This window comes from Osmerus eperlanus, chromosome 21 (genome assembly GCF_963692335.1).
Source record: "Osmerus eperlanus chromosome 21, fOsmEpe2.1, whole genome shotgun sequence".
Classification (NCBI taxonomy): Eukaryota; Metazoa; Chordata; class Actinopteri; order Osmeriformes; family Osmeridae; genus Osmerus; species Osmerus eperlanus.
In genome coordinates, this window is record NC_085038.1 from 7,175,104 (window position 1) to 7,199,036 (window position 23,933).

At 48.8% G+C, this 23,933-nt stretch overlaps 4 protein-coding genes across 7 annotated transcripts in view; 3 read left to right on the forward strand and 1 right to left on the reverse strand.

Annotated features, from left to right (window-relative positions):
* The first annotated feature begins 30 nt into the window (after positions 1-30).
* On the forward strand, positions 31-6,741 carry ercc5 (excision repair cross-complementation group 5). Its single transcript, XM_062447578.1, has 15 exons — positions 31-260; positions 426-601; positions 685-800; positions 976-1,077; positions 1,213-1,273; positions 1,408-1,551; positions 1,635-1,833; positions 1,917-2,948; positions 3,065-3,357; positions 3,684-3,803; positions 4,539-4,752; positions 5,035-5,179; positions 5,302-5,502; positions 5,634-5,718; positions 6,001-6,741. The coding sequence occupies exons 1-15, from the start codon at positions 173-175 to the stop codon at positions 6,517-6,519; spliced, it is 3,495 nt and encodes a 1,164-aa protein (XP_062303562.1). The 5' UTR covers positions 31-172; the 3' UTR covers positions 6,520-6,741.
* Positions 6,742-7,675: 934 nt separating this feature from the next.
* Positions 7,676-10,347, forward strand: mettl21e (methyltransferase like 21e). 2 transcript variants are annotated; one of them, XM_062447490.1, is made up of 4 exons: positions 7,676-7,848; positions 8,578-8,735; positions 9,256-9,373; positions 9,515-10,347. In XM_062447490.1, the coding sequence occupies exons 1-4, from the start codon at positions 7,791-7,793 to the stop codon at positions 9,922-9,924; spliced, it is 744 nt and encodes a 247-aa protein (XP_062303474.1). In that variant the 5' UTR covers positions 7,676-7,790; the 3' UTR covers positions 9,925-10,347. The 2 variants fall into 2 exon arrangements, with proteins under 2 accessions (XP_062303474.1, XP_062303475.1); XM_062447491.1 differs by lacking the exon at positions 7,676-7,848 and adding an exon at positions 7,902-7,935.
* A 2,367-nt stretch (positions 10,348-12,714) lies between these two features.
* Positions 12,715-17,179, forward strand: LOC134007901 (uncharacterized). Of its 2 annotated transcripts, none has more exons than XM_062447619.1 (8): positions 12,715-12,768; positions 12,938-13,121; positions 13,262-13,407; positions 13,791-13,935; positions 14,370-15,317; positions 15,427-15,584; positions 15,697-15,814; positions 16,019-17,179. In XM_062447619.1, exons 2-8 carry the CDS (start codon positions 12,938-12,940, stop codon positions 16,402-16,404), a joined length of 2,085 nt encoding a protein of 694 aa, XP_062303603.1. In that variant the 5' UTR covers positions 12,715-12,768; the 3' UTR covers positions 16,405-17,179. The 2 variants fall into 2 exon arrangements, with proteins under 2 accessions (XP_062303603.1, XP_062303604.1); XM_062447620.1 differs by having other exon boundaries at positions 13,818-13,935.
* Positions 17,180-17,293: 114 nt separating this feature from the next.
* tpp2 (tripeptidyl peptidase 2) overlaps positions 17,294-23,933 on the reverse strand; it is a 13,251-nt gene continuing 6,611 nt past the window's right edge. Inside the window, exons 19-28 of one of the 2 annotated variants that reach the window (XM_062447006.1) lie at positions 23,719-23,856; positions 22,825-23,069; positions 22,554-22,632; positions 21,397-21,435; positions 20,707-20,858; positions 20,397-20,493; positions 20,176-20,306; positions 19,808-20,036; positions 19,538-19,657; positions 17,294-19,453 (exon numbers count right to left, since the gene is read on the reverse strand). In XM_062447006.1, coding sequence (XP_062302990.1) covers positions 19,364-19,453; positions 19,538-19,657; positions 19,808-20,036; positions 20,176-20,306; positions 20,397-20,493; positions 20,707-20,858; positions 21,397-21,435; positions 22,554-22,632; positions 22,825-23,069; positions 23,719-23,856 — 1,320 coding nt within the window. In that variant the 3' untranslated portion in view covers positions 17,294-19,363. The remainder of the gene's footprint in view (positions 19,454-19,537; positions 19,658-19,807; positions 20,037-20,175; positions 20,307-20,396; positions 20,494-20,706; positions 20,859-21,396; positions 21,436-22,553; positions 22,633-22,824; positions 23,070-23,718; positions 23,857-23,933) is intronic. The other variant, XM_062447007.1, reaches the window with a different exon arrangement.

A 23,933-nucleotide genomic window follows, 5' to 3' on the forward strand; every position in this document is an offset into this window, starting at 1 on the left:
GCACACCAAATAGAAACTGAAAAGGTACGTGCATTTCATCGCTCCTATTCACCAGTTATAAATAAAGTAATTGTTTTGGATTCCTAACAATTACGGGTGAGTGTGAGATTCAATAATCGTACAAGAACGCTTTCCAAGTGACTTGCTTTAAATTACTGTAGTCACTTTTACAATGGGAGTGCACGGGCTGTGGAAGTTGCTCGAGAGCACGGGGAAGACCATCAACCCGGAGACCCTTGAAGGAAAGATTCTTGCTGTTGGTATCCTTATATTGCAGTGTGTGTGTAGGTGTGTGTGTGTGTGTGAGAGAGAGAGAGAGAGAGAGAGAGAGAGAGAGAGAGAGAGAGAGAGAGAGAGAGAGAGAGAAAGAGAGAGGGAGAGAGAGAGAGAGTACTAATATGGCAGAACCTTAATCAGAACCTCAGACATCAGTATCTGGTTGAACCAGGCAGTGAAGGGAGTGAGAGACCGGGAGGGTAACAGTGTCCAGAACGCCCACCTGCTCACTCTCTTCCACCGCCTCTGCAAGCTACTCTACTTCCGCATCAAGCCTGTCTTTGTGTTCGATGGTGATGCTCCTCTGCTGAAGAAACAGACATTGGTAAAGTGTGTGTGTGTGTGTGTGCTTGCATGTTTGTGTGTATGAAAGAGATGTATTGTGACTATGTTTCTATCTATTTTCAGAACCTAAGGAGACAGAGAAAAGAGGAGTTGAACCGTGAGTCCAAACAAACCAACGAGAAGCTCCTCAAGACCTTCCTGAAAAGACAAGCCATTAAGGCTGCACTGGGAGAACGCAGGTGAGTCACCGAGGAGGTAGAAGTTCAGTCCAGAAGCTGTGGAGAAACGGTGATCTGAAGAAGAAGAAGAAAAAAAAGACAGATAGTGTCTCTTTGTTCTCCGATAGACGTCCATCCATTGTATTCAGTGAAGCAGTTTTCCTCAGCAGTGATTTACTGAGCTTCTCTCCTCCAGTACTGAGCCTCTGCCCAGCATCTCCGGTGTGAGGAGAGATGAGGTGGATGACATGTACGTTCTACCAGCCCTACCACCACAGGAGGAAAGGGAGAAGAACAGGTGAGACAGAGGGCCATCTGAATTGGCCTCAACAATGGACTGGTATTTAATCCACCATGAATGATTTGAACTGGCAATCCTGAATGGATCCATATGGCCTCGCTGGCCTTGCCCCCGGCCCCTGTATCTCTTCAGTTCAGAGGAAGAGGAGGAGAAGGAGTGGGAAGACATGGTGGACAGCCATCGCATATACCAGGTGAAATGCTTCATATACTTGGCTTTGATATTAACTCGAAAATGCAAATTCCAAACCTCAGCCGTTGTGTAAGATGATTTGTTGTGATTGTTTCTCATTGTGCTATTGGTTGCTGTGAATCGATTTCTTTTCAGGAGGAGTTGAATGAAAACCCTAACTCTGTGGATATCAACTCAGAGGAGTTCGCCAGCTTACCTCCGGAAGTGAAACACGAGATCCTGAAAGACATGAAAGAGTTCAGCAAGAGACGCAGGACTATGTACCACAAGCCTCCAGAGGTAACACACACACACACATCCACGCACACACACACTTTCACATACTCCAAGTATTGACAAGTATATCTCCCTGCTCTTGCCAGTGTTCAGGGGAGTTCTCCCAGTACCAGCTGGCTGGACTGCTCCAGAGGAACAAGCTGAACCAGAAACTGGAGGGGGTGGAGCGAGAGATGAGCCAGCGCAGCGCCGGAGGGGTGGAGCATCTCTACAACGAGGAGGAGCACAGCGTGGAGTCACGACGCCTCGTCTCCGAGGACTCCGCCCACTACATCCTCATCAAAGGTGCACGTCTCTCTGCGTCTTAGCCATTTGAAATAGTCTGGAGACATTGTTCCTCATCGTGGGTGTGTGCGTGTGCTTCCCAGGCTCTAAGAAGAGAGAGAAGGTTCCAGAGAGCCAGCCCGCCGCCCTGCCCTGGGCTGGTGGGCCCCTCTCAGGGAGGAAGAGGCAGGGGGGAGGGGGGAGGCCGGAGCCCCTGTGGCGCCCCATCTCAGAAGAGGGGCCCGATGAGGTGTCAGGTCCCTCACCGAAAGTCCCCAAGCTCTCCCCGTCCCTTCGGAGCGAGGCAGCGGCCCCCTCCCCCCGCACACTGCAGGCCATCGAGGCTGCCATGGTTGACAGCTTTGACGAGGAGGAAGAGGAGGAGGGCAGAGGGGAGGGTGTGGTGGAGGGTGTCCAGGGGCTCGCGGGGGGGGACGTGTCTCCACGTACACTCCTCGCCATCCGCCAAGCCCTGGGAGAGGAGGATGACCTGCCCCCGTCAAAGACCCCGACTGGCAGCTTCCCCGTCCAGCGTCCCGCGCATAGATTAGTCATTAGCAGCAGTTCAGAGGAGGAGCCAGAGGGCGAGGGCCAACCCCTCATTAAGACCTTAACCAATGAGGACCGGCTCGGATTCAGGAAACACCGCCCAGACCTGATCCTTCCGATGGACAGTGTGGTGTTGAGCAGCTCAGAGGAGGAGCTGGAGGAGGCCTTGAGCCAGAGGAGCAGAGCGTTCCTCTCCACAGCACTGGGACACTCGGAAGGACGTGCGAGCACAGAGAGAATCAGGGACGGAGGGATGGAGAGGGAAAAACCGAAGGAGAAAGATGGAGAGATGGGCTGTCTGCTTTCTACTGGAGGGGATGACAAGGAGAGGCCAGGGGAGGCAGGGGGTCAGAAGGAGAGGTCTGGTCCTAAAGGAGGGGTTGTTACAGAACCAAGATCCCTCCCTAGCACAGTGTCACCTCCACCATCTGGGTCCTCTCTGAATGGAGCTGAGGGGGCAAGAACCAGCCCAATAACACTCACCCGACTCTCTCCAAAGGAGGAGAGGAATGGACAGAGTGAGGAATGGCAGGCGAGGAATGACGAGATTACAGAGACAATGGACAGTGAAGACAGCGACTCAGAAGGTAAAGGTTGCAAGGTGTTTTTCCTTGAATGTCAGGACTGGGTATCAATGTGCTCCTAAACATTTTCGAGCAGATACCAATTGTTGTCGTGATACCCGGTTCCTCCTGTGTTTCAGACGGCTTCATCGAGATTTCTGGGGGGGAGGAGCCCAAGGAGGAGGAGACGGGTGATTCGCTGACAGAGATGGGGGGTGGAGCTCCCTCTGCGGAGGACCACGAAGACATGACCAAAACCGAGGAGGAGGAGGAGGAGGAAGGTGGGACCGAGGGACTAAGCGGTGAAGGTGCTGCCCTGGGAGAGGGGGATGAGAAGGAAGACAGCGAAGATGCACATCAAGACCCTCAGCCTTCTAACAAGTCCAGCCCAGCCCCCGACCTGGCACCCAATGAGTGGGAACACATCGATGTGGTGAGCTCAGATCTAGATAGACAGACCTCTCCTAATGGGGAATGCAGCCATCTCTGTTAAGATTCTTTTTCTGTACCTCATGAATGTGGATCGCTATGCTGCAGCTAGGAACACCTGCTCAGGAAGGAAGTAAACCAGACCGGAAACTCCTTTACTCTCCTGTTTTCTCATGTGCAGCTGTTAAAGTAAAAAAAAAAAAGAGTTTGCAGTGTGCAGTGCTAACAAGCAGCGGCAACAGAGTGGCTTTTGTTTGTGAACCCTTTTGTTGAGAATGTTCAATGGCCAAATTTGAGATGAGTGGATGCAGTACCTGTGCTGTCCTGCAGGGGGAGCTGGCGGCGCTGGAGAGCTCCCTGCAGGCCCAGCAGAGCAGCCTGACGGAGCAGAAACAGCAGCAGGAGAGGTTCGCTGCCACCGTCACCGGACAGATGTGTCTGGAGAGCCAGGTGACACGCTGTCTACACGCACACACCTGGACATCATGATATACACATGTCCTGAAGGGGCAACACAGAAAAGTTGAAGTTATATATTATGTAGAGATGATTTCAAATGGCTGTGTGATGCTTCACGTTCCAGAGAAAGTGCCTCATAGGCTGTGTGTGTGTGTGTGTGTGTGTGTGTGGAGGAGGCAGGGGCGGTCTCTGGAACACACCCAACCAGCTTCTGCCCTCTCCAAACCCCACACAGCCCAACGCCATGACACCATGTTGTGCACAAAACAATTTATGACCATGCCACACAAGCATCTCTCACTTTCTCGCTCTCACCCTAATTTACTGTCTCTCTCTCCCTCTCTGGCAGTCCCTCTAATCAAAACAACACATCAAACAGCGTTCCATATTTAGCAGGATCCCTCTAGGGCTCCTGTGTGGGGATAATAAGCTGCTGAAAGTGGGGTCATGGGGACTGGATTCAGGTGTCAGAGTGACTATGCATCTAATCCCCTAAAAGTGTCTTTGTTTACCACTCCAGGGAGCTACTAGCTCTCTCCAACCAGACAGAGATCCCTCCCCGCCCTACCTTAGACACACTCGCACACCCCCACACACACTGTTTCCCCTCGAGCAGTAATTCCGTAAAGGTGTCCCATTGCTGTCTTCCATGCGATTCGGGAAAAAAGATGATTGTTAAAGGTGTGTGTGTTTGTGTGTGTGCGGTCCCCCCCCCCCCCCCTTCAGGAGCTGCTGCGCCTGTTTGGCGTGCCCTTCCTGGTGGCGCCCATGGAGGCGGAGGCCCAGTGTGCGTCGCTGGACCGGGCCGACCAGACGCACGGCACCATCACGGACGACAGCGACGTGTGGCTCTTCGGAGGACGCCACGTCTACAAGAACTTCTTCAGCCAGAACAAATACGTGGAGCATTACCAGTATGTGGACCTGCAGAACCAACTGGGTTAGTTTTGAGTGTGTGTGTGTCTGTGTTTTAATTAGCCCACAGCAATAAATCAAGGGCAGGATAAGCGATGATGTTGATGAAGCTGGTCTCTGATAGGTGTGTTGTGTCAGCACTGGAGCAGGTGCAGGGATGCGGGGGGGGGGGGGGGCAGTGATGATGGGCCACTTCATAACAACCATACTAGGGCCAAACCCACAACGACCATACCATCCAAACCCCCTCATCCCCCCCCCCCCTCTCTCTCTGTCCCTCTGTGCCCTCTGTGTGGGGGGGCTGCAGGTCTGGACAGGACCAAGCTGATCAACCTGGCCTACCTGCTGGGGAGTGACTATACGGAGGGGGTCCCAGGGGTGGGCTACGTCTCTGGGATGGAGATCCTCAACGAGTTCCCCGGACCAGGCATCGAGCCCCTCCTGCAGTTCAGGTGAGTGAGTGTGTGTGTGCGCGTGCTCTGTTCAGGTGAGGTAGTGTGAGCCTATGTATTCCGATGTGTCTTTAACCCCAGCGTTCAAGCTAAAAGAGACTGTGTGTGTGGTGTCTTCCCAGTGACTGGTGGGCCCAGGCCCAGCAGGAGAGGCGCCTGGTGTCGGACCCCCGGGACACCAAGGTGAAGAGGAAGCTGAGAGGGCTGAAGCTGCAGCCAGGCTTCCCCAACCCTGCCGTGGCCCACGCCTACCTGCAGCCCCCCGTCGACCAGTCAGACGGCTCCTTCTCCTGGGGGCTCCCACACCTCGACCTCATCAAGGAATATCCTTTGTGTGTGTGTGTGTGTGTGTATACGTGCCTGTGTGCGCACCTGTATTTGTCTCTGTATGTGTGTGTGTCTGTGTTTGTCTCGTGTGTGTGTGTGTGTGGTTTCTTTCCTTGACCGCTGGAACGTTCTGCCTGAGTCGGTTTGGTTGGAACAGCAGGAAGACCGAGGAGGTTCTCCGGCCTGTCCTCAAGCAGCTCAAGACACAGCAGGTGAGAGAGCACTTCACACTGAAGGGGAGATTGACTCAACCTCTTTCGAACCAGATTCCACTCTCCCGACAATCCTTTTTTGCAGTAGAAGCCCGGCTGAACATCAACTCTCTCTTTCTCTCTCTCTCTCTCTCTCTCTCTCTCTCTCTCTCTCTCTCTCTCTCTCTCTCTCTCTCTCTCTCTCTCTCTCTCTCTCTCTCTCTCTCTCTCTCTCTCTCACACACACTGCCTCTCTTACTGTCTCTCGCTGTCTAACTCTGCCTTTCCCCCCCCTCCCTGCAGACTCAGTCGCGCATCGACTCGTTCTTCCGCCTGGAGCAGCAGGAGAGGCAGGCCATCCGCAGCCAGAGGCTCCGGCGCGCCATCACCTGTCTGAAGAGGAAGGACGGAGGGGCGGAGGGGGAGGGGGACAGTGAACCAGAGGACACCAAGTCAAAGTCCAAGAAAGGGAAGGGGCGAAAGCAGCAGAAAGGAGGAGGAGAGGAGGGGAAGGAGGCCCCAGGGGGGTCTGGAGGAGGCTTTCTGGGCTCAGAGCTTGCAGAACCTGCTTTTGGGCTGATAGAGGATGTGGGAGGGGCCAGCCAGAAGGGGAATCCCGCCCCCCGGCCTAATAAGGGCGTGTCCCAGCCTAAGCCCCACCCACAGAGCCAGAGCAGTAGTTCAGGGGAAGACTGTGAAGGTGACAGCAGGGTCACCATGGTAACTGCCCGGTCTGTGTTTGAGGGAAATCCACGAGGCCGGGGGGGAAGAGGTAGGGGGGGTAAAGGGCGGGTCAGAGGCAGGGGCACAAAGGCTCAATGAACTTTGAACTGACTGTCAGAGGGGACAAGAATGGAACTTCAGTACGCAAAAAAATACGAAGCATTCTGGGAATGGTAAACATTTTGAATGACACATACTGAATCACACCCTCATACCCAATGATATTGTTGAGCAGTTGAAGGAGGGATGTCATCAATATGTCTATTTATACATGGAAGGAGAAATTCTGGAGGAATAAATGAACATGTCTTTTTCATACTACCTACTGTGTCCTAGTCTATTGTCATAAACTGCTGCTTTAGGGTAGCGGGTAGGGGAGTCAGATGGCTGAGCGGTTAGGGAGTGGTTAGGGAATCGGGCTATTAATCAGAAGATTGCCGGTTCGATTCTTGACCGTTTCAAATGACGTTGTGTCCTTGGGCAAGGCACTTAACCCTACTTGCCTCGGGGGGAATGTCCCTGTACTTACTGTAAGTACCTCTGGATAAGAGCGTCGGCTAAATGACTAAATGTTAATGTAATGTAGCATGCAAGCCCAAAGTAGTTGAAGCACAATTCACAGTCCACATGCAAAGTCCCCAGTGGATAGATCAATTACAGGATCTTCTACAGGTCTCAGCACACAGGTTAGTCCTGCCTTGTCGATTGGTTAACAGTCTGACTGGCAGGTCAGGGCTGGCTGACATTCAGCGGGACTGTATTTCAATCCTTTGAAAGACCTGTCTCTGTCAACAACTGCTCCACAGTCGTCACACTTCCCTCTGAATCCGTGCTGGTGCTTTTATCTCGCCACACCATTTCTCTTTTCCGGTTTCACTTTCTCAAACCTCTGTCAGGCCTCTTCAGCAGACGCTCTCTCTCTCCGATCTCCTTCCCTCTCTTTTTCCTCCCTTTTTCCCCTCTCTGTCTCTTCTTGACCTGTTTCAGTCAGTGCAGCTGCTGGCATCTATAAGTAGACGTGTGTTGGAGGTGGTGTTGGTGGTGGTGGGGCAGGGGGGGGGGGGGGGGGCGCAGAGAGAGAGGGGTAGGGACACAGAGGAAATGTAAGAGGGATAGAAAGGGATGGTAAGAGATAGTGGGGGCAGATTGGAGAGAGAGATAGAGGAACAGAGCAAATGGGGGGGGGGGGGGGGGTGGGGGTGGTGGGGGCATCAGTGGACACAACAGTTTCAATGAGCCCAGAGCCTGGGGTGTCCTGAAGACCAAACCACCAGTAGGACAAACACCTGCTCCCGGGCACACCGTGGCCCAGACTCTGAGAAGCACCCCTGAGGATAGCCAACCCCTCCGAGTTCCACATCACCCCAGACATGGAGACCCACCTGGCACAGTCTACAGGACAGACTCCGACCAAAACCCCAGCTGAAGGTGAACCCTACACACACTGACCGTGGTTTACAGGGCTCTGCATGTCGTGGGAGGAAACATCAGTTAGCATGAAAGTCTTCCTGTTATGCTTGAGTATGTGAGCATTGTGAGTAATCTACATTTGAATGCGCTGTATTTAATATCCAAGTTTGAAATGACTAAGAGGGTATGTTTGCCTTGCGTCAGGCTGGTGAGGGGTGGTCTAAGTGGTGACAGATTTGTTTTTGGTGTGTGGTTAGGTACCTTTACACACACACACACACACACACACACACCGACACAGTGAGACTATAAAGTGAGTTTATGGACCGTTTATTGTCGGCCCTTCTCCCTGTTGCATAACTCTACAGTTGTTCATCACACAGGCCACAAATAACTGTATCAGTGAAGCCTCTGTGTTCGCCGGGTGCAGGCAGAGGGTTAGCATTACACACATGAGGACATTCTTGGACATACTCTCGTTCTGGCTCTAGAGTTACTAATGGAGGTTTCGTGTAGAGAGGTAAAAGGATAGGCAAGCTTTGTTTAAAAATGGGAAATGGGAAATATAAGGTTATGTTGGGATCAATTACCACTCGTTGTTACGGTTTGAAAAGCCTCAAAGAAAATGTCAAGGTCTGTAAAACGAGACCAGGGGATTCCTACAGCCCCCCCTCCTCAACCCCTCCCTCATGACAGGAGAGCTTCCCTTGGTTTAACCCTTGCGTGTGCTGGCGGTTGCCTTGGCAGATGTTGCCGTGGACGCAGAGCTGGAGCACGCCATCATGGAGCGCCGCTTCTGTCCGCCTGTCATCACCACGCAGATGTGGGAGGGCTTCACCTACGCCGACTCCCAGATCCGCATCACCGAGTCGACCGGCTGCTACGGAGCCGTGCTCTGGCCCTCTGTACGCCTTTATGTCTCTCTCTCCTCTCCTCTCCCTCTGTACGCCTTTATGTCTCTCTCTCCTCTCCTCTCCCTCTGTACGCCTTTATGTCTCTCTCTCCTCTCCTCTCCCTCTGTACGCCTTTATGTCTCTCTCTCCTCTCCTCTCCCTCTGTACGCCTTTATGTCTCCCTCTCCTCTCCCTCTGTACGCCTTTATGTCTCTCTCTCTATCTCTCCTCTCCCTCTGTATGCCTTTACGTCTCTCTCTCCTCTCCCTCCTCCTCCCTCCTCCTCCCTATCTTCTGGGCCCCTGCCATCCCTAAACAAGGCGCAGATGTGCCCCCTTGGCACTTGCACGGGGACTCGAGGAGGGACTTAGATGTGTGTTGGTAGATTAGCCAGCTAGAACTGTAAACTGCTTTGTCATATCTCTCCCACCACTCCCATCTATAGTATTGCATGGAGGGGGTTAAATAGGAGGGAGGTTGGCGGACAACATATATTATCCTCCTTATCTCTACATACTTCTATGTCGTTTAGGCATCAGTCATGTGCTATCTGCTGGATGTGAACCGTGACAAATACAACCTGACTGACAAGAACGTCATCGAACTAGGTGCCGGAACCGGATTGGTATCCATAGTAACCAGCCTGCTGGGTAAGACTGTGCAAATCCAACACTGCATAGAGTTCTAGAACAGAACTGTGTCCTGTGGCAGTTTCTATTTATACTATCTCTCCACTTTTCCTCATTTCATATTTTCACAGCCTAACCTCCCGCTCTCTCCCACCCACCAAGGTGCCAAGGTAACCTCCACTGACCTTCCAAATATCCTGGGGAACTTGCAGTACAATATTAGCCGTAACACTAGAGGGCGCTGCAGACACACCCCCAAGGTCACAGAGCTCATCTGGGGCCAGGAGCTGGAGCAACGCTTCCCCCAAGCCAGCAGTCACTTCGACTACATCCTGGCTGCTGATGTGGTGTATGCTCACCCCTATCTGGAGGAGCTGATGCAGACATTCGAGCACCTGTGTCAGGAGGGCACGGAGATCCTCTGGGCCATGCGCTTCCGGCTGGACAAGGAGAACACCTTCGTGGAGCGCTTCCAGAGCCGCTTCCAGGTGGAGGAGGTGTACAACCTGCCCAGCCTCTGCATCAAGCTGTACCGAGCCTGGAGGAGGGTGGACCCTCGGGGGCCTGCCTGAGCGACTGGTGGAAGTGTGTGTATGTTACGTGTGTGTGTGTGTGTGTGTGTACAGTTCATATTACCAAAAAATCCCAAAAGTGCTTACAAGAATAATATGACAAAAGTATGACATCATATAGATACCTAAAAAACTGTGACTTATTTTTACGTTTGTATGCGGTATGTCGCTTTTTATTGATTGTATTGTATATTATGCTTCCTATATAAAGATTTTTTTTTTTATTCTATAGAAGCTATTGTATGATATTGAAAAACGGACTTACTGTATATTCCTACCCTTTCTCCAGACCATAGCATAATAGTTTTATTGTAAACGTTTTGTATAATACAAAAAAAAAAATTGATGTACAATATCAGATATTGTTTATTTAATAAACCTTTTTTATAACACACATGTTAAATAAACATAGTTTATTCTCGATTTTTGCTTGTTATTCTAGTAGAAACTAGAGGCCAAGAAGATATCTCTGGTCTAACTGACCTTAATGCGTTGGCTAAATCATCTACAGACATCCACTCTCCTCTTTAAGTCTGCAGACGACAGATGGGATTCCTTAGGGTTTCCTCTTGGCAGGGATCCCCTTCATCTCACCACTGAGCTCCAGCCACTGATCTCACTGTTGTGGCACAGCCCACCATGGTTGACCTTATCAAATGTAATGACAGCTTAATTTGCCTCCAATGATAAAAATATACATTCATGGAGATGGTAGTCTGTTTCCCATAATATGATGCTGGTTGGTTGTACTATTTTGGTAAACAATATAAAACACATCTGTATACATATGTAAAATTCCCTTCCTAGGAACACTTTTTGAAACGAATTGAAATTACATTTTCAGATGGCCATACCCAATTTCTTTATTTAATCTCATTACTCATCAGATATGTTGTGAATGTGACAGTGATAGCCACAGTAATAAACTAGCTTATAAATCTCTACATGAAGCTCAGTTTCAGGTTGTAATTTTGCCTGATTTTTTTCTGCTTCTCATGTAGTCTCCCATGAGGCTATGTGAGAGCAGAGAGGGAGAGGAGAGGGATGGATAAAACCACAAGCCAAGGTTTTGGTCATCAGATTCAGACTACGTGATCATTTTTAGTAAGCCACATGATCGAGGACATAGGATATACAAAATTCTTAGTCCATTACATAAAGTCATACACACCATCACAAGGCAAGAAAGCAACCTTGTTTGGAAACAGAGTTGAAATCAATGTAATATCCTCATGATATCAGATAAAGAATACATTTACATTTTACATGTATTTATTTAGCAGACATTGAACATACATTGTGAAAAGCAAATAAGTGCCAATTGGTGGAACCAGAAGAGGGCCAGACAGGAAGAGGGCCAGAAGGCCAGACAGGAAGAAGGAGAAGAAGAATATAAAATTAAAATAAAACAGTAAATCTGCTGTATTGATTATTACTATGAATAGAAAAAAATAACTTTGAAGATCTGCCTTGGCAAGATGTTCTTTGTCCAAAGAAGGCCACCTCACAACAACAATAAACCTGTCAGAGTTGGACCATGACAACAACCCAGATGCTACTGTAAGGTCTCCATGACCCTGTCTCAACCCTTAATATCCAGCTATGTAGGCCACGACATACCAAGCCATCTGAAGTAGGGGAGGGGGGGCTGTGTGGGATTGTGAAATGTGAAATGAATAATTAGGACAGGACATCAGAGCAGAGTCAGATACAGTGTTAATTGAATCTTGAGTGTGGGATCAGGTGTTTAGAGGGGTGGGGTTCATGTGCATGATGTCACTTTAACCAGGATCATGGTTGAGAGAGCTCCTTGGATTCTGGGGATCCAATCCAACTGCCTCATCTTGTTACAAGTTGGAGAGGCAGAAACACTGACGGTGAAGGAGAGACACAGCCTCTCTGAGGGCAAGGGTGTGTGTGTGCCAAACACGGTGGTTCGTTTTTAAACTAGACAAAAATAAACTGTTTTATCGACATCTTTTGATAAAACCTGACTCATCCACCCACCACAGCTATCTGTGTGCAAAGATAAGAAAGGGTTAAATGACACAATGCCTAAAATGTTTCTTTATCCAAAACATGATTGGTCAGGAAGAGCCTCCCAACACACGTATGAACAGACTAAAGAGGACTACTACAACTCACAGAACACATGGGCTGTTTAAAACACTGTGTGCTACAATTAGACAATCGACATACATTGTTGTTGTGCTGCCCTAAACTCTCTCCTCAGTTTCCTATGGGGTAGCTATATCAGGTATAAAGCACAACTGAGGGGCTGGCCTACTCACAGTCGAGCCAAATACTTTACAGACACACATTTAAATCACAGCTATCCTCTGGCCTGCAGCTGAAGTATGTGGGTGATAGGAGGGTTGTTATCTATTCATAGACTAAAGCTGATTACAGAAAAGCAAAACATAAACATATCTGTGTTTATAACTAACTAATATCTACACAAAATGTTAGATTCCCCTTGCTTTAAGCTATGAATCTATCCAAATAGTTACAACCCCTTAAACAAACACTAAACACTGGGTCGTGTGTTTACAAAGATGGTCGGCGGGGTGATCTTGGCAATGCATTTATCAATCTGGCATCCTCACAGAGTGTTTAATACATTTTGTAAGTGTGTGTGTTTATCTGTTTGGAGGTTTGTGTGCAAGCCTGTGTGTGTGATTTAGTGTGTTGATTTCACATTGCCACCCTCCTCTAAATATAGTCAGACTGTGTGTGATGATGGGAGTGTCTTGCTGGATGCTGATTCTCTAAAACCCTGGGTGCAAGACGACCAAGACACAGTCTACCCTAAGCTCACCTCACCTCAAGGACACAAAAGCACTGGTAGGTAAAATCTCCACAGGGCTCAATTTGGGGATATATTGACACATTGAAAAGAGCAAAGAGGTATGTCAAACCAAAAAGAGGCCAGTCGGCATTGGGAGGATGAAGGTTAAAGATCTGGAGTTACCTTTTGGTGATATGTCTGAAATTCCTTCTCTTTTTTCTTCAGATGTCTGTGGGTGTTTCGTGGACAACAGCACCAGAGGAGAGGGACACCGCTGATATGATGGAGGAAGGACGTGTTATGGTAATGAAGGAAGAGAAGAAAGAGGAGGATGAGGAAGAGGTGGTGAAGGAGGAGGAGGTAGAGAATGAAGAGCAGATTGATGAGGAGACTGAGAAACGTACAGAAGGTAAGGTGGATCAGACATGGAGAACCACTGAGTCATTTTCCTTAAAAAACACAGAACTAATATTGTAGTTGTTCCGGGAGGCATACATCAGCTATATTCATGTACGGGCTACAATATTTTCTTTGATCTGTTTCCTCCAGACAGTCAGGACTCTACTGGGCAGAATAAGAGGAGCTGGGAGCCTTATATATTCTCCCTTAAAGATAAAGAAACATACCACTTCCTAGGTTTGGATATCACAATCTACGAGTCACTTCATCACATTGGTTGCGTGCTCTGGCCAGGGGTGAGTTACTGTACTTGATTCCTCAGCTTTTCTCTCCTGTACACATGTAGGATGACATCACACTGGGCAGTTCATTGAAGAGAACACCCGGCTAAACTGGGTTTTGGAGTGAAAATCCATTGAGCATGTAGTTTGTAAAATATCACTAACAACATTGTTATGTTTCTAATGTTATGCTAAAAGTGTGATGGGGTGAATTAGCATATTTGCATGTTAGGGGGGTTACAGTTTGGGGGCTTGCATAAACAGGTCAACCAATGTTGTAGCCTGCGCATAATGATACATGATTTCATATGCATGGTGTCAAATATTTTTGGATTCAAGTGCCCCTTTTCCAAGATGATTATAATGAGGAAGGTGGTGAATGTCATTACTATCATCAGAGTAACAACAATCTTGGTTGCCTGCAGGCATTGGCTCTCTGTGAATATCTTGAGACCAATCGTGAACAGATCAATCTAATGGACAAATATGTACTGGAGCTAGGAGCAGGTACGGGCCTTGTGTCCATAGTTGCTGCACTCTTAGGTAAGTTGAAGTGAATGTGGAACCTGAACTGAGCTACAGGGCCCCTGCATACAGATATAGTTTACTTGTGCCAGCAGTGGAAGACCAGAATCATCAACAATTATTTCGGGAATATTTTCACAATTCGTCAGTGGGGATTGAATTAAAGGTGTAAAGCATTTGGTTTCCTTTGCCAATCCTTTAGACTTCTGCTGATCCATCCAAATGGGTTTGAAATCCACTGTACAGTTCCTATGATGCATTTGAGGTGTTAGCATTCTTAGCAATACTTGTAGGACTGGCCAACTCAATGTTGATTGTTCTTTTCAAATGCTAATGTCATCACTTCTACTGGCATTGCTAACAATGCTAACTCAGAGCCATGTGTGTTTGCTGGGATCAGTATTGAGACGGTAAATGAGTTGAGAATGTAACTTTCTGAACGGCCTCCTCAGGTTCCTGGGTGACAGCTACAGATCTTCCCGAGATTCTGGGTAATCTGAGATTCAACTTAATGAAAAACACAAGGGGACGCTGCAGGTACACACCCCAGGTGGCTGAACTGACATGGGGTGATGACCTTGACTGCACCTACCCCAAATCCATCTACCGCTATGACTACATCATGGCATCGGATGTGGTTTACAACCCACAAACCTTAGATGACCTTTTAGTCACCATGAAGCATTTCTGTCAACCAGGAACAAAGCTGATCTGGGCCAACAAGGTGCGCCTTCCATCAGACCTGACGTTTACTGAGAAGTTCCAAAAGGCCTTCCACACTACCTTGGTTGCTGAGGTGGAGGATATAAAGATCTGCATGGCAATGGCTCGAGAAGAAGAAAGTGAATCCCACCTTCCAGGAGGAGTACGAGAGACGGAAGAGCAAGAGGGTGAGGTCACTGATGATGAAACATCTGTCTGTGAGGATGAGGAGGGGAGTGACGAAGGGAAAGACCAGGAAGTTAAGATCAGGGACGAGAGGAAAGCGAAGGAGGAATGTCATCTGGAACTTTCTCATGTCGAGGACGGTGAGAAAGATCATGAAGGCTTGGACAGGAAAGACCAAGAAAACAAGGCAGTTTACCAAAAAGAGAAATTTGAGGAAAAGCAATGCTTTGACGAAGATGGGATGGAGGACAGGAAGGTGGATGTTGCTGAAGATGAAGTCTCTGGTGGAGGGAATGATGTCCTAATAAAGAGAAAATCAGATAAAGAAGAACCACCACTAGAAAAACAAGAAGTGTGGAAAATATTGGAGGAGGAGGATGAGGAAGATGAGGGGAGTAGACAATCATGGGAGGAGCAGACCTGGGATCACGATGATGAAGGTTATCAGGATGATGAAAGAGAGAACACGGATTCCCAGTGCAGCATTGTGGCAACAGATGAAGACATAATTGGTGAGTATTAATGACAATTAATAATAATAAATATTTACAAACCACCACAGTCCAGTGGTCACAATGGCCATAGATGTTGAATGGACAGGCCTGTTCCATTCCTGTGCAGAGGTTCCAGTGGACACCAAGAAAACCAGTGTCCAGGTGCCACCCTGGGCCCAATGTCCCGTTGTAAAATTCGGCAAGGACGTGTACACCTATGTGGGCCAAGAAATTGGCATCTTTGAGTCCCAGGTGGAGCTCTACGGAGCTGTGATGTGGCCTGCTGTGAGTGGTATTGTACAACTGGCAACCTTTTTATTGATTCAACGCAAATACAGTATCACCTGCTTGATGAAGAGATTGAGGATGGAAGTGTGACATCACTTTTCGTATGCAGGCGTTAGCCCTTTGCCACTACTTGGAGACAAATTCTCAGGAATTCAATATGATGGACAAGACTGTGTTGGAGCTTGGGGCAGGGACGGGGCTAGTATCCATCGTGGCCAGTTTGCTGGGTAAGTTGTCCAATCTCATTAAGGCTCCCTTCAAGTGACCCTTCAAGTGTCAAATCTATCCCATGGGCCATACTAAACCCTAACAAATCCACCTAGCTAACAAAAAGGTAAGAAAGAGTTGCTGTATTACCATCCCATTATTCACAATGTTATGGAGACTGTTGGATGGTCTAAGGAAATCTATGCAATAACATTTGTCTCCAGGTGCCTCTGTAACAGCCACAGATATCTCTGAGATCATGAGAAACATGAGATTAAACCTGATGAGAAACACGGAGGGACGCTGCAGACACACCCCCCAGACAGCAGAGCTCTTCTGGGGTCATGACCTGGAAGTGTCTTTCCCCAAATCTTTCCACCGCTACGACTACGTCCTAGCAGCAGACGTGGTGTACCACCACAAGTTTCTGAAAGAGCTGCTGGCCACCATGAAGTATTTCTGCCAACCAGGGACCAAGCTGATCTGGGCCAACAAGGTGCGCTTGCCCCCAGACCTGGACTTTGCTGAGGACTTTAAAAACACCTTCCACACCACTCAGTTGGCTGATCTGGGAGGGGTGAAGCTTTTCCTTGCCACTTCAAGAGAGTAGGGATGCTTCCGAGTCCAAGTCAAATGAAGGAATGAATGCAGTTGATTCATGTAAACTTGGTCACTGCTCTACAGTACATATATCAGTAAAGTTAATCATACAGTACAGGTATCCACATACGAGTGCAATTTACAAAACAACTAAGCAGAGGCTGTTTACATTTTTAAAGGAGGCCCTAGATTAAACAAACCTTTGTGGAACCCCTTTGGTGACCACTATGAATTGATCATGGGCCACATCTAACTTCATATAATGAGTTGAACCAAGAGTAACAAGAGTTTAGAGATAGTGCATGGCCTACTTCTTCAAATGCCTGAACAATGCAGCACAGTGATGCTTTTCATCTATTGATGAGATTGGAATTTTGACAAAGGTGACTTTTAAGGGTACAGTGATAAACTCTAAAGTGAGATATAGTATGTGCTTCTTAATCGTTTTGACCAATTGATCACATAAAACAAATCCTCTCAGATCTAGGCTAATAGAGGGAGAAGGACAGGGCTGGCTTTGTGCCTTGTCTTTCTGCACTTGAACACCTCTAAAAAAAGAATAATTGGATATACTGTAGATACAAATAGTAAATAGTCATCTTAACTTAGTAATTATCTGATATTTTTCTCAAATAGTCATAGATCTGGTCACTCTCAATGTAAGCATGGTTTACAGCATGGTCGGTATTTAAAAAGAATACGACATTCAATACTTTGATGTTTACAGCTTTTTTACATGTTATGGCTGATGAAAAAGTGGTTTTGATATTATATTAAATGAGATGTACGTGTTGACTTGGTTGTGTGATAGACCAGTATGTCAGACAATACAGATATATAGCATACACATTGACTGACTGATGCAGTAGTCGGAACAATTAGAATCCACAAAAATACGATTATTCTTCCAAATCCTTTTATTTAGAATTTATCCCCAGTTTGTGGACATTATTCCATACATTTGCTGCGATAACAAAATAGCGAGGTGGTATAGATACTTTCTGTATGTCGCAGAGGAAGAATGGATACAAAATAATACTACGTACATATCCTCAAAATCATAGCATTCTTTAAAATATTGGCATTGACTAGTTTCATTCTAAATATAAATACAAGACATCCATAAATATACCATGAAAGGTCTTTTGCAGACCCCAGCAGAGTGAGAGATATGAGGGTTCTGGCTGGAGTATTTGGACGGTAGAGTCCCTTGGTGAAAGTTAAGGCCATTTTCGGAGAACTGTCATTGGCAACACAAGAGACAGCTGAACCCTGAACATTAGTCAGAAACCAAAACCCAAACGCTTTGATTACAGTTTTTTTTTTAAAGGGGGCGGAGGCAAAGGGAAATCTGGAAGGAAAATGTGTTCAAATGAAGTAGAGAAGTACTCTATATTCCTGTTGAGCGTTAACAGTGGTGTATGCTGTAGATCTGAAGGGTGGGGGAACCCCTGAGGGTGGAGGTTGGCTGAGGGGCAGTTCTGTGGGCGGATGTGAAGCCCTCTGTGACACTGCTTTGAAAAAAGGGCATTACAAGAACATTTTTGATTCGATTGATTTGACGGTCTGGATGCAAGCAAGATGGAACAAGAATCCACCAGGCATTTCATCTACATTAGATATGATGGCACCAATCCTCTTCTCTCAAATCTGCAACAAAACAGACCATTGGGGGGTAAAGGCTTGAAACCCACTGCTCCCTTTGCCAAAGGGGGGCATTAGTCCAGGGATTCCACAGGGAAGAACACGCCGTAAAAGACAGAGAGAAAAATCCAAGCTCAATTTGATCCAACCTTACGTACGATGCTTCAAAGCGGATGTAAACTTCACAGTTATGCTGCAAACAAACTAGTTTCAAATTACAAGACATCTGCAGTGTTTATTCAAGGGTTTAATACACTTAAGTATAGGGATCACTCTGATGTGTCCCTTGTCCTACCCTTCAATGTGTCACAGGTCACACACTCTCAATCCCAAACACAGTCACAGAGGGCTCTCGGGAAACTAAGCCATGAGGGTTTTCAGAGATTAAAAATCTTAAACTAAAAAATATGTGAGCAGTTTCTAAATGAAGCCGACTGTTTCCTTTACATGACATGCATACATTTAAAATACAATCGGGAGAACAACCACTACTTTCCTGTCTAGTTATATTGCCTCTTTATAATTGTGTTTGTTTCATAGACATGTCTGTACATGGCTATAATGTGTATGTACATTTCAACACAATGTAGCTTTGTCACGGTGGTGCACAACCGTTAGAACGTTGCTGAGAGAAAAATAAGAAAACATCACGTTTATAGATTCAAACACGCATCTTCGCTTGACGATCATCTACACACAGATCTGTACATAATGGGTTAGGATCTCAGACGAGCATCAATAACCGTCCTGGATTAAAAGAACATCAGATAGTCCAGTTCTGGGACAACCTGCCCCCCCAAAGTCTCTTCATCCACAATGACGTTAGCTTCTACACAGAGGTTTGTGATAGTAAGGTCTGTAATGCAGTTGGAGTTGAAGTAATCTCTTTATAGCCACGGCAAAATATAAAACAAGATACAGTGTGTGAATGGAGTTGAATGGAGGGTGATTGAATGAGCATTCGGAGGGGTGAGCGGGGCCCCCCCCGGGTCACACGACAGAGTCTGCCGCTTGACAGAGACAGAGGAGCACACTGGTCCTCCCGCTAACGTAAGGTACTGATCGGAAGGCACCTGGATGAGAGAGTGGCAACACTGACACACAGCAGACTCAGTGCTGCTCCCTCGTGGGGGGGTGGGGTGGGGGTGTGTGGGGGGGGGGGGGAGTAGCAGCTTCCTCTCCGGGGGGACGGGTTAGTGTCCCAGACTTGAAGAGACGTCACCGTGGTTTGCAGAGGTCTGATGTGACCATGGAAAGATGGAATCCCTGGGTGATCATGCGTGAGCCATGTACAACCCATCCTGTGTGTGTGTGTGTGTGTGTGTTTAGAAGGATGTATAGTCTGTCGGGTACATAATGGGGAGCCAGTTCTCTGTGAAGGTGGCGCTGTGTGTCCATCCCAGGTGCTTCATCAGCTGTAAACCACAGGAAGTGAGGTCACTACACAGGAAGGCGGCCATATTCTAGGAGGCAAAGGTAGGTTTCATTTTGTCTCTTACCTGGATGCAGTTCTTCAGGTTGTCTTTACTGGGTTTGTCCTCGACTATCTTGGAGGAGTATTTCAGGGCCCTGCCGTACATCTTGTTGACCAGCGCGTGTTTGTATGAGAACATCAACACCTGCAGAAGGAGCACAAACAACATTTAATGGATTCACAGTCACACCAACGTGGTTTGAAGGGAATTGCATGTGTCTCAATAGAAATATACACTGGGTCCTAAAATCTACCTGGCGCCGCTTTCAACACACCTCCTCCTGGACAAGCTCACCTTAGAGTCGGTCAGCTCTGCCCATTTCTGCACCTCCCAGAAGGTTTCGCTGAGGGCCTTCACCCTGGCCTCCTGGGGATCATCTGAGCTGCTCACCTCGGCCTCCTCGGAGGCCTCCCCGGCGCCCGCCCCGTCCTGGGGCCCGGGGGGCTGGAGGAGCTGGTCGGCCAGGGCACAGCCCTTCCTGCACATGGCGTCCAGCAGGGACGCCTTCTGCTTCTCCATGTCACTGGAAAACACGGGCAAACACACACACACATGCATTTTATTAACAGTGTGTGGTCATACTCAAGTGTGTGTGTGTGTGTGTGTGTGTGTGTGTATGTATGTGGGGGGGGACTATGGGGAGGATGAACATCGGGCAGTACCTCTTGATGGTAGCAGCGTCTGGTCGCGGGTCGGTCTTCATGGTGAGGTAGACGGCCAGGGCCGTCTGGTCGATCTGAGCCAGCACCACGTCTGCTGCCGCGACAATCTCCCCCAGGTGCTTCAAACGCTCCTGGAGGGACACAGCCAGGGGAGGTTACGGTATGACTAAATCGCCTCGGTCGAGCAAACCGATGTCCACTGCTCCTTCTGTGTGCGTTACCTTTTCAGAGTCCAGCTGGTGCAGCCTCTGTACATGCAGGGGCAGGTACCCAGAGCAGCTCTCCTTCAGCTCATCATACAGAGCACTGGTGTCCAGCCTGAGAGACAGAGAGAGAGAGAGAGAGAGAGAGAGAGAGAGAGAGAGAGAGAGAGAGAGAGAGAGAGAGAGAGAGAGAGAGAGAGAGAGAGAGAGAGAAGGGAGACAGAGACAGAGAAAGAGAGAGACAGAGAGAGAAAGACAGAGAATATAAACAAGTCTCCAGTGAAGGTGCTAAAGCTAAGAGGCAGACAAGCCCATTCTCCACACTCACTTCGTCATCCACTGGATCTTCAGGTCCCTTAGGGCCTCGGTGAACTCCTCCTTGACATCCTTCTCCTTCTCTCCGTCCTTCTCCTTCTCCTTCCCCCCGTTCTTGGGTTTGTTGGGGGCAGGGATCAGATGGTAGACCACCGGCACCATGTCCTGGAGACAGAGACAGAAAACACGGGGAGGTTGACCATGCTGAACTTCCCAGGGACTACATTACCCATGAGCCTCTACAAAACCTCCACTAAAAAAAAAACCCTACCACACTCGCTCCTGTGTACATGCAGACCCAACCAGACAAGGACAGACCTAAGGACCAAACAGGTTAACCCTTAATGTTCAGGTTAGTGAAGAGCTGGTACTAGACTGGTTGTAGTATAAACTCCTTGCTGCTTAACAGACCACCGGGACAAATAGGACTTACCTGGAATAAAACACAGCTAAACTTAGCCTATTGGCTGGAGACTATCCCATTGGTGCCTAGAATCAAAATCTATTAAGAGTTATCCAGACCCATGTGTAGTCTGCTTCACCCTTTACAAAAAGGTAACATAAGAGTTTATACAGTATATGTATATAGACTAACTGACTGTGCTTCTAGAACATTAGCTCACTCCGTTACCAGTTCACAGAGTTCTCTAGAACATGGTCATATCATCCCCTGTGTGTTGACAGTGGTTTTCAAGCCCAGTACCTTTTTAAATTTTCCTTGTCGTTTTGCAGAGGCCTGCCCCTGGTGGTCAGAATAACACACAGTAAGAGAGAGGAAACACACACACACACACACACACACCAGGATACTTTCTTTCTCTTTCCCATCTTGTCTCTTGGTGGCATCTTTTTAAAGCCTTCCTTTAAGCCGATTCCTTGTGGACGAACAAGGTTTGCAGGCTAACTATCACAGGCTGTGTCCTACCTATTTTTGGACTGTCCCAATTATGCCTCTGACGAGCTTAGACAACCTATTTCCATCACATAAAGGATGGAATTCACTCTGGTTCATTTCAATGGCAAGCAGTGCCATCTGGTGGTGCAAGTGTGTAGTTGCCTAATATCTGGCCCCTCGACTGGCTCCGAAAGTTTCATGGTTTAAAACACAAACAAGATGTGGGACATCGGACAGAATGGTCCGGAGAGAAGCGGAAGGGAAGCAGGAAGTGTGCTAGACAGACAGCCCCTAACAGGATATCCCAGCAGGCAGACAGCCCCCAACAGGAAATCCTAGCAAGACGGACAGCTGGCGACTAAACCCGCGGCTTTGAAGGATCTCCTTTGAGAAGCTGGAAGGACGGAGGGGGAAGTGGGGGGAAACATGCATCGAGAGCAGGGGGGATGTTTTATTTGCCAGGGCGGATATCTCTCAGGGTCAGCGGGCACCGGGGGGATACGGCAGATGATATGATTGATCCGTTCAGCGGTCAACGGCTCACCTCAGATCTAGCCTTCAGAGAGCGGATCAAAAACAGATCTGATCCCTGAACGGGATCTCAGGGCGCTGTTTTAGCTCCGTAACCGTGACAAACACAAGCGACAGACGGACAGCTGCAACCACCAATCACGTCCCTGTATGACAGGGCGGAAAGGTCCCGCCCGTTGCACAAGTTATGGTTGTTAGATAGTTCACATTTCACTGGACAGGCAATGTCTGAGCACTGGAACCAGTAGCACAAAATATTCAAACCCCGCTCATTCAAGTGCAGCAAAGCAACAGCTAAACAAACACAGGATAGAGGCCAGTGGCCGGCAAAGCTTCTGATAGGTCAGGGAGATTGACAAAGGGAGGGGCTTGGAAGGAGCAAGCCAATGTGAGTGTTGAGGATCTACTGATTGACAGGAGAAGGGGCAACTCACTGCTTTCTTGCCATATTCGCTCTTGGGTACAACAAGGGAGCCGGTCAGATAACACCCTGGACTAGTCCCCTTAGGGATCCTGGAGGAGGAGAAGACAAGGATGGGGAGAGGGAGGGAGAGAGAGAGAGAAACAGAGAGATAAGTTCACAAAACGCACACACGGAAAATTCCACTATGGCAAAAAAAAACAAAATCCAACGCATTCTCATCCAATCGTCAACAGGGCCCAGCTGAGGGTCGGGAGGAGAGAAGGCAGACCGCGTGGACTCACTTGTCGTCGGGCAGGGCGGCGACGTAGAAGGGCTGGGTGGCCCCGGGCACCAGGGTGAGGGAGTTGGCCTTCTTCTTGGCGGCGAGGGCGGCGCGGTGCGTCTCGTACACGTCGGGACTGAGCGTGGTGGACAGGCGGTGGGACACCACGAAGGGCAGGTCCTTCAGGCGCTCCAGCTCGCCGGCCTGCTCGTGGCGCACCTGCAGACGCACCGTGTAGTCGCCCTTCTCCAGCTTCAGAGAGTACTGGAGGAGGGGGGCGGGGGTTAGAAACACACCTGAGACCGGACACACCTGGACAAACCTCGAGTGTGGCACACACACGCTCACTCTAGGCATGGATGTTTTGTTTGTGTTAATATTCAAGCGTAAAAAAAACTTAATTCAAAGCTAGTCGTGAGCGTAGTGAGCGTGCGTGGAGAGTTGCGGTGGTGTGTTGGTGGTGCAGTGGAGGTGCAGGGGGTGTGTTGGTGGTGCACTGGAGGCAGAGTGGGTGTGTTGGTGGTGCAGTGGAGGTGCAGTGGGTGTGTTGGTGGTGCAGTGGAGGTGCAGTGGGTGTGTTGGTGGTGCAGTGGAGGTGGAGGGGGTGTGTTGGTGGTGCACTGGAGGCAGAGTGGGTGTGTTGGTGGTGCAGTGGAGGTGCAGTGGGTGTGTTGGTGGTGCAGTGGAGGTGCAGTGGGTGTGTTGGTGGTGCAGTGGAGGTGGAGTGGGTGTGTTGGAGGTGCAGTGGGTGTGTTGGTGGTGCAGTGGAGGTGCAGTGGGTGTGTTGGTGGTGCAGTGGAGGTGGAGTGGGTGTGTTGGAGGTGCAGTGGGTGTGTTGGTGGTGCAGTGGGTGTGAGGGTGGTGCAGTGGAGGTGCAGTGGGTGTGTTGGTGGTGCAATGGAGGGGTGTTTACCTGGTGCGGGTAGGCGTCTCCAGACCCCAGCAGTCTCTTGTTCTGGTCGAACAGCATCCACAGCTGGCTGTCAAACTCTGACTCGTACAGCAGCTCACACAGCAGGGGGCAGCTGGGGGTCACCTCCCCGCTCTTCGGCTGCGTGGGGGGAGGGGAGAGGTGAGGCACACGCATGCACATGCTCACACGCGTGTGGGTGTCTGTGTGTGTTAGAA

What these genes read in the sequence shown, in the direction of transcription:
- mettl21e (XM_062447490.1), top strand. Translation starts at nt 7,791, where the DNA reads ATGGAGACCCACCTGGCACAGTCTACAGGACAGACTCCGACCAAAACC. An exon ending in GAGCCGTGCTCTGGCCCTCT is followed by an intron (nt 8,736 to 9,255) that starts GTACGCCTTTAT and finishes TATGTCGTTTAG; the next exon opens with GCATCAGTCATGTGCTATCT. An exon ending in CATAGTAACCAGCCTGCTGG is followed by an intron (nt 9,374 to 9,514) that starts GTAAGACTGTGC and finishes CCACCCACCAAG; the next exon opens with GTGCCAAGGTAACCTCCACT.
- ercc5 (XM_062447578.1), top strand. Translation starts at nt 173, where the DNA reads ATGGGAGTGCACGGGCTGTGGAAGTTGCTCGAGAGCACGGGGAAGACC. An exon ending in TGCTGAAGAAACAGACATTG is followed by an intron (nt 602 to 684) that starts GTAAAGTGTGTG and finishes ATCTATTTTCAG; the next exon opens with AACCTAAGGAGACAGAGAAA. An exon ending in GAGCCCCTCCTGCAGTTCAG is followed by an intron (nt 5,180 to 5,301) that starts GTGAGTGAGTGT and finishes GTGTCTTCCCAG; the next exon opens with TGACTGGTGGGCCCAGGCCC.
- LOC134007901 (XM_062447619.1), top strand. Translation starts at nt 12,938, where the DNA reads ATGTCTGTGGGTGTTTCGTGGACAACAGCACCAGAGGAGAGGGACACC. An exon ending in GTTGCGTGCTCTGGCCAGGG is followed by an intron (nt 13,408 to 13,790) that starts GTGAGTTACTGT and finishes TACTATCATCAG; the next exon opens with AGTAACAACAATCTTGGTTG. An exon ending in CATCGTGGCCAGTTTGCTGG is followed by an intron (nt 15,815 to 16,018) that starts GTAAGTTGTCCA and finishes ATTTGTCTCCAG; the next exon opens with GTGCCTCTGTAACAGCCACA.